Source organism: Phyllobates terribilis, unplaced genomic scaffold (genome assembly GCF_046119375.1).
Source record: "Phyllobates terribilis strain yellow unplaced genomic scaffold, ASM4611937v1 Scaffold_3__8_contigs__length_932513732, whole genome shotgun sequence".
Lineage (NCBI taxonomy): Eukaryota > Metazoa > Chordata > Amphibia > Anura > Dendrobatidae > Phyllobates > Phyllobates terribilis.
The window spans coordinates 321,683,836-321,700,013 of record NW_027362763.1 but is presented as its reverse complement, the minus strand read 5'-3'; the positions used below and the strand labels follow the sequence as shown (position 1 = coordinate 321,700,013).

Below are 16,178 nucleotides of genomic sequence, written 5' to 3'. Positions count from 1 at the left end.
TCCCTTGCATTTTTTTCAGACTTCCTGAAGCCTATAGAGAAAAAAAGGACCAAAACTGGTCAGATCAGCAGCGTCTTTAGACCCCCCCAAGGGTGGAGTTTTCATTAAATCACATCCCCTTTGCGTGGACATTTAGAGCATGTTCACATGCTGCGTATTTTCTGCTGCTGTTTTTGCACAGAAATTCTGCTGCTTTTAACTGTCCAAGCAAATCAGATGAGATTTCACAAAAACTATGCCCACCATGTGTTTAAAGACGCTGCTGAACTGTGTGGTTTTGCTTTTTTTTCTCCAGAGGTTTCTATGTGGATCCTAAAGAGATGCATGAAAAAAAACATTGCTTTTTTAAGTGCAGAATCAAAATGTTTCTTTACTATAAAAAACACATTAGAAATATGGCTTCATATCTGCACCAAAAGAAGCATCAAAGAAGTGGGAAAAGACATAAAAAATTCAGCAAGAATGCAATAACCAGAGAAGATTGTTATTATGTAGTTTAGTGCGGACATCTGCAGAAAACAAAAAACACAGCATTTACCCTATGTGTGAACACAGCCTTACAGACACAAAAAAGCCAGAAGTCATACAGTGAAGCTACATAAAGATTAGAAAGTTCTGACTGCTACAACTATGAATTAATGAACAAAAAATAAATCCACATGTCCCAACTAGAGATGAGCATGATGAACAGATGACGTTGCAGCAGCTCTGGCTAATCAAAAGCCACGCTGGATTTGTGGCCTCCCATCCAGCCGCCAGGTACCACTAACCTGGACACTGGACCAGAGACCCATGAATCAATCCACTCATCTCTAGTCCCAACTGTCCCAGATACAGCAGGACAGTCTCGGATTGGGTCCATACCCAGCAGTTTTGGACATCTTCTGAATGTCCCCATTGCCACCGCATCTCTGAAATCTCTTCCTGCCAAGGTAGAAAGAAATTGTAAATGGGCGTGGATTGAGATGTGGCTAGGGACGTGGCCAAAATTACCGTGGTGCACTATGCGTGCCACATAATTTGTCCCTCTTTCTGTTCTTCAAAAGTTGTGAAGTATGGAACTTGACTAACCCAGAGTCCTGACCTCAACCCCTTCAAACACTTTTGGGATGAACTAAAATGGAGGTTGTGAGCAAGGCCCTTTCAACAGTGTCTGACCTTCTCTTCTCTATGAATTGTCAAAATTTCCCACAGACACACTTCAAAACCTTCAGAAAATTTTCTCAGAAAAATGGAAGCTGTATTCCTAACAAAGAGTGAACATCTATGTATTTAGCATGAAATGTCATAAAAGCTGCTCTAAGTGTAACGTGTGTAGGTGTCCAAATACTTATGTACATATAGTGTTTTCTAAACTAGTTACAATTGTACCACACTATGAGAAGGACAAGAAAGTTTTTCAACTTCTGGATGCAATAGGAATGTTTCCATTCATAAAAGATAATGTCTGTAAAGCGCTGTGGAATTAATGGTGCTATATAATGGAGTAAAATAAATCAATGTAAAGGGGTTGACCTGTTTTGGGGTACAAGTTTCCAGTCACCCTATAAAACATGTGAATCCTCATAGCATGCAGGGTGTGCGCTGTTAGGATCCTCCAGTGTCAGCAACAGGAGCAGAAAGGCGCTTGACCTCAAGTATGTGATTTGCAAACATGCAGTCACATGCATACTAGACATGCACAGCCTCATACAGTACAAGTGAATTGAGTGAGGCCGGGTACATCTAGTCAGAATATGGCCAGAAGTATAAACATCTTATATTTGTGGTCAAACCCGCTCCTAGCATCGGCACCTGAGAATGCTAACAGCATACTCCATGAGTTGTGAGGCTTCACAAGTCTGCAGTCAAATAGAGTACCTCAAAACCCTTTAAGCAAAAAAGAGATCTTTAAAATGGTTAACAAGACAAAAAGACCTTTGCATAAAATGTTTCAGAGTTGCCCAAAGCAATGAATTAGTTAAAGTTTTTCATTTAAAATAAAAACTAAAAAACAATTGACTGTTATGGGCAACCATCACAGTTTAAATTAGAATTATTTTAATATATTAGAGCCCAAGTATATTGAAAAAGTGCACAAGTTTTTTTTTCATACCATGATTATGCTTTACTTACATGACTGAAAATTAAAAAGCCCTGCCCTGTACAAAAAAAGTGTGAACAGCATTTACAAACATATATAACAAATACCATATACATTCACATACATACCTGTAAATGTCATCATTCCTGTACCATGATTGATTCTGAACCATAAGAAATGCATACGTGTGCAAAGCAATTGTAAAGAGAACATTGAAGATCAATGAAACCAAGACAGAAGGAGAAATTAGTTGTCCTGGTGGTCTGTATGTTGCCAGTTTGGGGTAAGCTGGAGTAGAACTCACTGAAAAAACACAAAATCCAGGACCAAGTTTACATTACATTTCTTTGTAATTAATACATAATTATTTCATGAGATAAATAATTATTACTTAATAAATTCTGATTTACTTACTTATAAAAAAAATTATGAACACAATAGCAAAGTCATGTATGAGCCATTGATTATTTCCAAAAATATTTCGTTGCTGAAATATAAAGTAAATTACATTAATTTTAAAAAACAAGCAATGAAACATGTGCATGTTTATATGCAAATATACAAAATGTATTAAAGTGCAGAAATATAATAACAGTAAAAAATATACCCAATGCCTCAAAGAAGACCGTACAGTAGAATTCGCCAAACACGTGAATTTTACAGCAAAATTCATAATGAAGTTATTTTCTGTAAATTGAATGTTCCCAATTATGCTCTGGGGTTCTCTCAGAAAAAGGATGTAAAAAAAATGTAATAACTCATGACTTATCTGTTACATCATCCATGGTTCCTGATTTCCTGTCCTCAGCACTTCTTTTTTTCCTCTTCCACCTTCACTTCCATCATCTTCAGAATCTTCATTTAAGGCCCTGGCTTTGGCTCCACCAATCCTCAGACTGACATCACCATGCGCCATGCCATAATGCGCATCTCCCGAGTTGCAGCATAGGGCATAGTGACGTCCCAGGCCAAGTGGAGCCAGAAGCCAGGGCGTGGAGTGAAGAGGTTGTGAGCGATGGAGAAAGGGAAAAAGAATAGGCTACAAAGACCGGACAACGAATTGCAGGGATAGTGAGACAGGTGAGCAGTAAGGTTTATCATTTTTTTATAACCATTTACCACTCCCTCTACAGTTCAGCAGCCCTAATTGCAAATACAAGATTACAGATTTTTGCAAAGTTCAATAAAAATTTGAATCCGCTTGAATAAATTCACTCATCTCTACCATTCACAGGATTATTTTAATTAAACTGAGTACTTCCTCCAATCAGTTCCACTGATTCTGAGATTTGTCTCCAGTGAACATGCAGAGAAGTCATCAGTCGTCACGTCCCTTCCTGCTCTTTTGGTGCACTAGAGTATAGAAGAGTAGTGATATAACATTTTTGTAAATCTCATGGCACTGGAGCAGATCAGCTACATTTGGAAGCCTATGGAGGACTGGCAGGGGAGAATCAGAGACAGTTGAGGGACTTTATAAGTAAATTAATTTATCACAAAAACTGACCAGCACCTCCTAACAGAATAAAGCAAGAGTGAACATGTGCAAGCTGCTATACCTGTACAATATATAGTCCTGGCCGGAAGTGTTGGCACCCTTCAAATTGTTCGAGGAAATTAAGTATTGCTCCCAAAAACTATTACAATTACACATATTTTGTTATACACATGTTTTCCTTTGCGTGCATTGGAACAACACAAAAAATAGAGAAAAAAAGTCAAATTGGACATCATTTCACACAAAACCTTAAAAATGGGCACATAAAATTGTTGACACTTTTCCAAAATTGTAGGTAAACAACTTTTTCAAGCATGTGATGCTCATTCAAGCTCACCTATGGCAAATGACAGGTGTGGGCAAATCACACCTGAAACCAGATAAAAAGGGAAGAAGTTGACTCAATGTTTGCATTGTGTGCCTGCGTATGCCACACTATGCATGGAGAACAGAAAGAGGAGAAGAGAACTGTCTGAGGACTTGAGAACCAAAGTTTTGGAAAAATATTAACAATTTCAAGGTTACAAGTCCATCTCCAGAGATCTTGATGTTCCTTTATCGATGATGTGAAACATAATCAAGAAGTTTACAACCCATGGCACAGTTGCTAATTTCCCTGGACGTGGACGGCTGAGAAAAATTTATTAAAGGTTGCAACGCAGAATAGTTTGGATGCTGGATAAGCTCCAATCAAGTTCCTAAGAAATTCAAGCCGTCCTGCAAGATTAGGGTGCATCAGTGTCAGCGCAAACTATCTGGTGACATTTGAATGAACTGTAATGCTATGGCAGAAGACCCAGGAGGATTCTACTGCTGACACAAATACATAAAAAAGCTAGATTGCAGTTTGCCAAAATGTATGCTAGTAAGTCAAAATCCTTCTGGGAAACAGTCTTGTAGACAGATGAGCCCAAGGTAGAGCTTTTTAGCAAAGCACATCTTTCTACTATTTAGCGAAAATAGAATTAGGCCCATAAAGAAAAGAACATACTAGCTAAAGTCAAATATGGTGGAGGTTTAAAAATGTTTTGGGGTTGTTTTGCTGTCTCTAGCACTGAATGCCTTGTCTGTACACAAGCCATCATGAAATCTGGAGATTACCAAAAGGATTCTGGGTCACAATGTAGTGACCAGTGTCAGAAAGCTGAGCTTGCGTCCGACTCCTAGGTCATGGGTCTTCTAGCAGGACAATGACCCCAAAAATACTTCAAGAATCACCCAGAAATGGATGGAAACAAACCGCTGGAGAGAGTTCTGAAGTGGCCAGCAATGACTCCGGATCAAAATCCCAATGAACACCTATGGAGAGACCTTAAAATTGCTTTTGGGAGACGTTAACCTTGAAATATGAGAGACCTAGAGCAGTTTGCAAAAGAAGAGTGGTCAAAAATTCAAGTTGAGAGTTGTAAGAAGTTTGTTGATGGTTATAGGAAGCGATTGCTTACACTCATTTATTCCAAAGGGTGTGCAACTAAATATTAAGTTGAGGGTGCCAACAATTTTGACAACCAATTATTAGGGTTTTGTGTGAAATTATTTCCAATTTGCCTTTTTTTGTTTGTTTTCTGTATTGTCCCAATACACACAAAGGAAATAAACATGTGCATCATAAATCATGTATAATTTCAATAATTTTCTGGGAGAAATACTTCATTTTATGGAACAATTTCAAGGGTGCCAACACTTTCGTCCGTGACTGTATATTCAAAAGAACACAGCAGCATTCGGTTTACACTAAGATGTATACAGACATTGAATATATGAAATTTAAACTGACTTACTGCTGTATAGTTTATACTTATCAAATAAAACTTCTAAGCAGACAAATTGCCAATTCATGTGTACCCCCCAGCCATGACAAGGTAACCTCTGTATGGTAGGACTCTAAACCTAATATTTATCAAACATGTCTCTCCTGGGCTAAAAGCCTACAAATTTCTAGGGCAGATAGGATCCAACACTAATTAAAAACAGCCTAAGGCTAGGGTCATAGGGCTGTATTTTCTCTCATCTGAGAGAACCAGGTCGATTATGCAAATCACAGTCTGATCAAGCTATGATCAGAGTTTTAGCAGAGCATAATCATAATGTGATCCGATTTTCTCAGATGAGGAGAAGATGGAAGAAAAATTCTCCATCTTTTCCATTCTGTTAGTCTGTGGAAATCGACTACACTCACCCATCATCCAAATGGTCAGCCAAATATGGAGGAAGTCACCACCTCCAATAGTACACTACAAAAATAAAACTGACCAGCACCTGCTAATAGAATAAAGCAAGTGTGAACAGGCGTAAGCTGCTATGATTGGTTAAACTACATACAAAAAAATACAGCAGCATTCTGTATACGCTAAGATATGTGAAAACATTCAATATATGTGTAGCACCTGCAGTGGGAGCTATGTAAACTGAAATTACTGCTGATGGGATTAAACATTTACAGCAGCAGATAGTAATGCTTTGTTTGCTGCACTGCCCTGGACTACAACTTTCAGTAGACTTTGATCCTCTTTACATCCTGAAAGAGGAGGAGCAGCAAAGGAAGAGACTGATTGGCTGAGCACATTGGAGAGGCAGGGAGGACCCCACTGGGCACAAGGACTTGTGTATGGTCCTTCCTTCATAGTAGACTGGTGACAGCCTGACAATGGAGAGCAGAGAACATATCCACAGAGTGATGACAGTCCAGCAGCTCAGTGTGTTAGGTGAAGAAATAATCCTGAAGCAGAACCACATCTGCAGACCATCCAGGTTACCAGGAGATGTCCACTGTCACCTGGCTTAACTCAAAGGAGGCCATCCATTCCCTCTCTCCCAGGCATCTGGATATTGCAGCCTCAAGCTGGATCCCTGTTTGATCCCAAACTTGCTACATCAAGAAGTGAGTAGCTTCTACTTGGATTTGTGGCTCCACTGTTGAGGAGTTTATAACAGAACTACTTTCTAAAGGATTATTGTTGGGACTTATGGTTCCACTGCAAGGAGTTTATAAGAGGACCACCCAGTTTTGCTCTTATTGAGTTATTAAGAGCACCAACTGTACCTGAAAGTGCTGTAAGGATTGTATTACTTCCAGTGCTGCAGCTATTTGTGGGTTAAGTGTTATTAGTTAGGACTGTTCACATTTAGCAGTAGCATGAAAAGCAGTATTCACCGCATCCTTTTTTTGTAAAAAGTCCTTTACTCTATTGAATGAGACATCATAATGGTATGCAGGTGTTCATGGGTGTGAGGAGCAGCCCACTCACTAAAGACTATCAGACTTTTCCATCACAATATTATTATTGTGTTTTATTTGTGATTTCTTGCTGTGTTTTATTATTCTGCTTGCTCGTCAGTTTTAGAGATGAGCGGTGTTCGACTCGAACTGTTCGCCAATCTCAAATTCAAGCTGTTTTAAGAGGTGTTCGAGTCGTTCGACGAACGCGACCGATTTGCAAAAAATTCAGCTGTTCGAGGTTATGTTCGATAACTATTCGTGCACCAAAAGCGTAAGTGGATTTTTTCACATCATGCAGGGATTGTCTGCCACTCACTGTAATGCCACAGCCATGGTGGTTGTGGCATTACACTGGTTGCCCAAATCGATGGGAAAAGTGCTCACAGTGAAACATGAAAAGCCGGCAATTCAGCAGCGGCATACACCGGTACCCGACAATTTAGAACAGAAAGAATAGAGCATCACACATAGATTAGATAGATAGAAACATGTCAGTCACATATATAAGAAGTACAGTGACAGTGTTGGTTACTGTACTTGCCATTTAGCGTTAAAGGATTTATTAAAAAAAATTATAGTGTTTTCATGCACCGTCTCTTTAAAAAAGCCAGCTGGCAATTCAGCATCGGTACCCAACAATTTAGAACAGAAAGAATAGAGCATCACACATAGATTAGATAGATAGAAACATGTCAGTCACATATATAATAAGTACAGTGATAGTGTTGATTACTGTACTTGTCATTTAGTGCTAAAATAAAGTATTCATTAAAAAAAAAATTGGCGTGGGGTTCCCCGTAATTTTAGTCTCTAGCAGAGGTTTAGCAGATGGCTGGGGCAGATGTTTGAAGCCTGAGAAGGGGGTAATACCCACGGAGCTTCCCAGGCTACTAATATCAGCGCCCAGCTGAATACCTAGCCTTTACTAGCTATTAAAATGGGGGACCCCAAAAAAAAGTGACGTGGGCCCCCCCTATTTTAATAGATAGCAAAGGCTAGGCAGACAGCTGGGGGCTGATATTAATAGCCCAGGAAGGGTGCCATGAATATTGGCCCCTCCCAGGCTAGAAACACTAGCCGTCAGTCGCCCCAGAAATGGCGCATCCATAGGATGCGCCAATTCTGGCACTTAGCCTCAGTCTTCCCACTGCCCTGTAGCGGTGGCAGTGGGGTAATAGGGCTGCGGTTGATGTCAGCTTATAATGCTGACACCCCCATTACTAACCCCATAGTCAAAGTTAAAAAAAACACAACACCCAGAATAAAGTCCTTTAATTGAAATAAACACACAATTCTTTATTGTTCTAAATTAAACCATACTTACCATCATGCCCATTCCAGCTGAAGCCAACGATCTCCTACAATAAAAATAAAATAATAAACCAACATCATCCTTACCTTTCCATGGTTCCCAAGACGGCTCCAGCTCTGCTGCATTGACATGACAGGCTGGATCGCAGCCGAAAGCTGCCATCCAGCTTGCCATGCCGCAGACACTGAGAAGCGCAGGCATGCTTGCGCTCCTCAGTGTCTGGCTGTGACGGCATCCAGATGAGCCAAGTTCATGTTCAATGAACTCAGTTCACCTCATGCACGTCATTGACAGCGTGGAAAAATTCTCCTGCGCTTGCCGTGAGCATGAGAGAATTCTCTCACGCTCACCGCATGCGCAGGAGAATTCTCCCATGCTGTCAGTGACGGGCATGAGGTGAGCTGAGTTCATTGGACATGATCTCAGCTCATCTGGATTAAAATAAAGTTCTTAGAGCACAATTTGGTCAATTCATTTAAGTTCACCAACCAATTCCAAGTAACCTTTCTCTGGTAGCACCCAAAACTGATAAAGAAAATAATCAATATACATGTAGCTATTGTTTTCCATAATTTCCCAATATGTTATATTACTTGTGATATGTCAGCTATGTACTAGCTTTATAAAGTCATGTTTTGTTTCAGCTAAAATAAATCATGGCTAAGCCTGCACATATTGTTAGAATGTTCTGTCAGACATTGTACTATAACTAAAATATTGTAAGGCTATGCTCACACGTTGCGTTTTTGCTGTGCTTTTTATTGCAGGCAAAACCTGCTCTCTTGGCAGTAATGAAACTACTTACAAAAAGCAGTTCTTGCTGCATTTTTGCTGCATTTTTTAAGATCCCAAAGTTCAGCTTTGCTTCCACCGCAGAAGCATGAACAATGCAAGGTGTTAGGTCACCAATGTAAGACATAAGTGAAATCTTAAAACCATTTTGGAAAAAAGGGCAATTTGATCAAATTATCTAGTGGAAAAAGATTTTTATGTCTGAAAAAATACTGACTGTTCTGAACAAAAAAGGTCTCATGAATTCATGAAAAAATATACAATTACAAATGTAATAGTAGGGGGAGTTGAATTGGTCAGGAATAGTTTACCTAAGACATGGGCGGAGCATTGAGTTTGAAGGACACTGTTTACTTTCACTCTTTGGTTAGCCCTTGATTTGGTCAGGTATTGTTCAAATTTACACCTTGGTCAGCCAATATTTTCTTTACACATATCACTAATTTAATTAAACGGTACTAATCCTAACTGCCAATTGCTGTGTTTTTTCACTTACTCATTGCTTTCTATGCTTTTTATGGATGAAAAAACGCTGCAAAAACGCTGCAAAAATGTTGAAAGAAGTGACATGCTTCAGTTTTCAAAAATGCAGCAGTTTTTCAATTCAGTCAGGAAAAAAAACAATGTATGTGCTTGAGATTTTTGAAATCTCATGGGTTTTTCTGAAACTGTAAAACGCAGCTTAAAATTTGCTTAAAAAAACACAGTAAAAAATGCAGCAAAATCGCAACGTGTGAACATAGCCTAACATAAAGCTGACACCTCCAAGCCTCCTGTGCTAGAATTGTCCTTGAGGTCTAATAATTGTTATGTGTCACTTAAAGTTTGGAATTATTCGATCTGGGCATGCGCGGAAACTTCATGGCTGTGAGTCAGAATTTTTATTTAAATACTTCACCCTTTTAAAAACACATCAGATCACTCTCACATGTTCATAGGGGTACTGTATATACCTTTTATATCTTATCTCATTATATGTTTATATATAATGGCATTTTGATAATATTGATGATATTAGGCTTAGAGTCATACCAGGTAAAGATTGCTTTTTCATGGCTGGTGGGCTCTCAAGAATTGACCAATTGTGTGCAGAACCTTCATAATATAAGTACATTTTAAATTGCATTAATGAAGTTAAAATTTCATATATTCAATGTTTCCAGACATTTTAGTGTATGTAGAGTGCTGCTGTATTCTTCTCCTTGTGTATGATAATTGTTTTATAACTCTTTCCCACCTCATCTGATTATTATGCTTTGGGGTCTGGAGACCTCAGAGCATGATAAATTCCTTTTTTTTATGGAAATTGAGACTCAATCAATTTACATGAAATAAATTTGATTCAAATCGGATTTCCTGGCCGAATTTCAGTGAATCTTTCAATTTCAAATTTTGGCAGATTTGCTAATCTCTAAATAGCACAAATATTCAAATCTATCAAACTTTCATCATGAAACAGAAATAGAAAAATTACAATTTAGGTTATATCTTACCCAATATAAAAGCAATGTGTTAATATATTCAGTTAGTCCAAACATAGCCATGTACTTAAACATGCAGAACGATGTGACAATGGCTGCTCGTCCTTCCCTGTTGGGTACACAAACTTGTATTACATATTTACAGGGGTCACCACACCTTCAATACTATCGGGTATGGCAGTGATAACAATGGGATGCAATTTAGTAATAGTTATTGATTAAAGTTAAAATTTCATTTTAAAAATCATGTAATAAATATGCAAATAGAAATAGTTTACAACTAGCTTAAGGAGCTTGTCAAGGAATAACACATTGATTACCAATCCATAGGATAGGAATTATTATTTACTTGAATATGGAATAATGTGCAGTACCAGGAAGCTGCAACTAAACAATGTACAGAGTTGCACTGTTCCAGCTTCATACATTCCATACATCCTGCAATTGCCAAAGCCAGGTGATCAGTGGGGGTGCTGGGTGTTGGATCCTAACGGATCTCATATTGATGACTTATTATAGATTCGTATATGTCATCAATATGTTAGTACTAAACAACCCCTTTAAAGATCAATGCCATGCTTGGTCCTAAATCGTAACTGTTGTTTCATAAACCTTTATAAGGATCAATGGTACTTGCAAATATAAGAAACTTTGTGATACATTTAACTATAGAAATATGTTTTTTTCTTCACTTATTAGATATAGAACCTACAGTGGGGCAACTAGAGAAAAATACAGGACACAAGTTATATATTGGCCAAGAATAGTGTCTTTCCTCATTTACACACACAAGAACATATTCTGAACATTAACAGGTACGCTGTAAGACTTTTTCTAGTGTACAGCTTAGAATCTTAGGTTTAATAAAAATACATTAATTGACAAAAAAAATCAGTTTCACAGGGACAGATGGAAAACAACTATAACATGGAATTAGACAGATTTTAAAAGAGATACTTTTTATCATGGTGTAATGACAAAGGGTGGTTAAAAAGTCACAAAATATACGGTACTTATAACGAGAATACCTCATAAGGCTACACTGGGATTTAAAAAACTAACAGATCAGAGTGCAACACTTAGGAAATTCACAGAAAATAGTTTTGCTCTCCTAAACTCTCACTTTTATTAAATACTAGCTTTTACCCGCGGCTTCGCTCGCGTGGAATTTGGTCTGCCACATTAAGTTTCGTGACAGATCATTTTAATAGTAAAAAAAAATAATCTTAATAGTAAAAAAAAAAATAATCTTAATAGTAAAAAAAAATAATCTTATTTAGTTACTCGTACATCCAAAATTTCATATGTCTAACTTCAAAACTGACGGATTCCATACAATCTTTGAACCCTTATAATATGAAGAGGGAAACTCTTGAGGGTGGAATTATCAAAATTCCTTTCTTAGTGCTCATTTAAGCTATAATAGAACCTATCTGCAAATTTCAAGATGCTAAGTTCAGTGGTTTCGGCTGTGCGTTGACCGCTAGGTGTGTCAGTCAATCTGGTTTACAGTTTTATATAATCTTCGCCTGTATGGTGTGTTTATAAAAAGTAGCCCTATGTCCTTCCCCAGGCTTGAAATTATCCATATCAAATTTCATCACAAACGGATTACTAAACACTGATTAATAAACAGGACGGACTGAAGTTACTTGCGTTTAATATTGTTCGTGTTAGTAAAGAATTAGTATGTAATTGGAATAATGGACATCTGCAGGTAATTTATCTATGTGTTTTTACTGCAATATACTCCTGTAAACTATGTTATTTGATTTCTTTCGTTCAGCGAAAATATGTAGATTTTGCAATTTAGAAACACGTGAGCAAGCTACTTATAGCTGACCGTGGGAAAAACAGGGCCTGCCTAAATGTATCCCCGCTACCTTCAAAGTTTGCCCTTGCGATTTATTGATGGTCATTGAAAATGCAACTTTAAGTGGGAACTGCAAACGTTTGAAATTAAAGGGTAAGTTATTGGGTATTATTGGGATGCGTGGTATAAGAATATTTTCACCCTTAGCTTCTCCAGTTAAAATTGTGGCCTTTACAATGTGCCTGCCTAGTTCAGTGACTCGCAATCTAGTGCCATTACATAATCTCGGGGCGTCCAAGTTGCGCATTAACAAAACGGGTATACCGACCTTTAATTCGAGCTTATGAGATGGGACCCCGGATAGCTCCAAAGAGTTAAGAAACTCCACGGGGTAGCTCGTACAGTCTTCAGATGACATGACTGTGTCGATGGAGTTGTAGGTTGTTGCATCGCTGGTTACTTGGTCCAAGATAATTTTATTGATTTTCACAATTGTTTCATTTCTTGGTGCTAGCATAGTTCTTTCACATAGCCAATTTTCATCGTGGATGTTTTGTTGCAAATTTGGAAAAACTTGAGCAATAAGTGTGTCTTCCGAATCCACAACATGACAAAATTGGTTAGTGAATAGAACCATACCTTCTTCGTCAGTTTCGATTCGACCTTCACCGATCTCGAGCAGTTTCTCAGCGTACGCGCCGACTCTAGATCACTGAATAACTAGACACGCATGTTGGTGGTGAGGTGCAGCTTTTCAACTTTGGTCCATAAATATGAGGATTTCAGACATGCGTTAATTCCGTCTGCTGCAGTGCCTCGCTCGATGACAGGCAAAGTTTGCCTAAAGTCAATAAAACAACCACACCACCCATTATTGTTTGTTTACTGTGTAAGTCTTGTAGACAACGATCAAGAGCTTCGATGGCGCGTTTGTGTGACATTGTGCACTCGTCCCACACGATTAGTTTGCACTGTTGCAACAGGAGGCCACGGGCGCTGCTCTTGCTGATATTACATGATGGGGTTTCTTCGTTCACCAGATTAAGAGGTAATTTAAAGACTGAATGTGCCGTCCGTTCACCGCTTAGCAATGTTGCAGCAATTCCAGAGGAAGCCACAGCTAATGCAACGTTATGACCGTTACGAATTTTTGCTAAAAGTAAATTAAGCAAGAAAGTTTTTCCTGTACCACCCGGGGCATCAAGGAAAAAAAGTCCGCCTTCACCATTCTCAACTCGTCCTACTATTTTGTGATAAATCTCTCTTTGATCAGGTAGCAAACGTGGCTCAGTTTCGCAAACGTGAGCGTCTAACTGGTTGGTATCATAGCTTAGCTCTTTTATCAACTCGTTCGACAGCTCTCCTCTATGCCGCGGTGAGGGTAGACCAAAATCGGACAATTTCTTTCCAGAAATTATTAATATTTTGTCCTCGATAAGCCCCAACGCCTCATTGAAACAGAGATCATCGTTAACGTGATCCATTCTTTCAAATCTGTGCATGATATCCTCTGATAACACAGTTTTATACTTGTGCCAGAGTTGTAGAGGATTGGATAAACCACAAGTACATATCAATATGGCAAACAGCTCTCTTTTTTGCGCCGGGGAGAAACATAGCACGGCCTCTTCTAAGGTGGTATCCCAGTGGTTATCAACTTCCAACAACCCCATCTTCTCACACACCTGCCGAAAAGTTGCAAGTTCTTGACCTTCAAATGTTTTTAAATCCGAGAAGTTGGTTGGACCCCTTATTACATTCAGCAGCATACGCAAGCAATAACATTCAAAATTGCTAACGTGCACCGTGTAAATGCGACCTAGAGCGTCTCCTGCCTTCACACCTGGCCAGCCATCGACAGGTGTTCCTTGTAAACGACGTTTCCATTGCTTCCGTGCCACATTCCAAGTATAGTAGCGAGGCACGTCAATGTAAAGTAATGTTTTTGCAAACATATCACTTTGGCACAACAGGAAAAATGCAGTTAGTGTAGTTTTAGGTGGTGCTTCTAATCTCTCTCTAAAATTATTTTCCGTAAAGTAAACCCTCTCGCCATTGGGTAAATGAATCGCGAGATGAGTGACGGTTGGGTGTCTCTTGTGCAGAGGCAGACTTAAGATCCGCCACGCTGCTTCATTACTACTAACATATCGGCCGGTTCTAAAGGTCTGCACCTCATCTCTTGGGTCAATGTTAACATTCCCTTGCTGGCGGATGTTAAAAATAGCCTGGTCGCTACCCTTATTAATATATTTACAAATATATTTTATCTCCTGTACCGTATTACAGAACTCGACATTTAAATGAGAATTAAAATTTTTTGATAAGAGTGGAGAATATGGGACCACCCAGCTATTGTCCACCAATATTTCCTGTGTTCCTCTACGGGTTTTTATAATCGTCGTGCGTCCACCATTCTCTGGTGCTCTGCGCCTGTACAAAGAGTAATCTTTGTCATTGGTTTGAGTATCTTTTAAAAGCTTCCTCGGATATTTTTAGGTACATTTTCTTTCCTTCATGCATGGCGATGAAGAATTGAATGTACCACATGGCCCGTGAATCATATTCTTTGTCACTGTATCATAGAGCTTTTGATCAGTTTCTGGGTTTGGTATCTCAGCACATATGATTTTGTCAATTTGCTTCGGATGCAAGTTTTCCTTTAACCACAGAAGTAAGTGCACATGAGGCAAACCTCGCTTTTGCCACTCGATCGAGTACATGAAGCATTGCATATCACCAAATATGTTACCTTTTGTAAGTAGAGCTACCAACTTCTGTACTTTTATTCTAAATACTCGAGCTGTTAAGTCATGTCTGTCCGTTGAATTTTGACCAGCCATAAGCTCTTTGGTGATTTCTGGCCAAGCGGGGTTGCAAGTCATTGTAATAAATAAATCAGGCCTCCCATAATTACGTACGTATGTGAACGCATCTTGTGTGTATTCGTGTAGGTATCTCGGGCTATTTACAAATGATGACTGGAGAATCACCATCTGACCTAAGTTATTTGGATCCAAATCCGCATCATTTCTAATTGCATCTTGCAAGTGAATATAATTTTCTGCGTGCAGTTTTTTTTATTTAAAGAAATGAACCTTAAGCACTCACTTTCCATCTTTACATACATGTCGACCAGAAACTGATGAAGTAGGAGCCTACACTTAAGCATCAAATTAAAATCGCTGCAACGGACCATCAAGTGAAAGGCATAAAAATCTTTGCAGGACACCTTTTTGCTTGGTATTGCTTGTTTGGTAATTGGATTTATCGGAGGAATATTAATGCTGTACCCCTCTTGTCCTTTCCAAAAAATTATTGGGTACTCGAGAGCGTCATAGAATCTATGTGTATCGGGAACCCTAGTGAGCATGCCATCGCGCGGCTGCACAACGATGTCCCGAGACATAGTTTGTTCGCTACTAACTATTACAGCAGCTATTTCATTTGTAGTAGGGGCATTGAATCGTCTCTCATGTTGACCACGTGGTACACGGTCTGGGTGAATCACTACTTTGAAATGATCGTCATTGATCATTCTGTCTCTAGCCGTTTTAAATTCATGCACCAAAATGTTGTGGTCGTGAAGTACTCGTTGTAATTTTTTAACTATGTTTCTATCTACGCTTTGCACGCACTCAGTACGCCTGTTGATTTGTTCTTCTTCGTCACCTATGAAATAAACTTGTAAAAATTGTGGTTGCGAAATGGACGTAGGAATTAAAGAACCGATACGGTGGTATACTTGTCCTTGTATTGTAAAGGTCGGGGAAAACCCTGGCATTGAGACAATTTGATCTGCTCCAAAAGACGTCATATGAAAGGACATGTTGTATTTTCTTATATTATTTAGAAAAAGGCAAGATTCATCAGTTTCATTAGAGAAAAGCTCTTTTAAAGGTTGAACTGGCTCGTCTATATAAGGAAGAGCTACTTTCCCGCCCAAACAACACATACCTGCTGCTTCCTCTTTCCACTT

At 38.8% G+C, this 16,178-nt stretch overlaps 1 protein-coding gene across 1 annotated transcript in view; it reads right to left on the bottom strand.

Annotated features, from left to right (window-relative positions):
- The window catches only part of LOC141259319 (probable cation-transporting ATPase 13A4), a 279,585-nt gene that overhangs the window by 40,790 nt on the left and 222,617 nt on the right, over positions 1–16,178 (bottom strand). The window contains exons 24-26 of the mRNA XM_073675074.1: positions 10,399–10,495; positions 2,498–2,570; positions 2,212–2,386 (exon numbers count right to left, since the gene is read on the bottom strand). Of these exons, the coding sequence (XP_073531175.1) occupies positions 2,212–2,386; positions 2,498–2,570; positions 10,399–10,495 (345 nt within the window). The remainder of the gene's footprint in view (positions 1–2,211; positions 2,387–2,497; positions 2,571–10,398; positions 10,496–16,178) is intronic.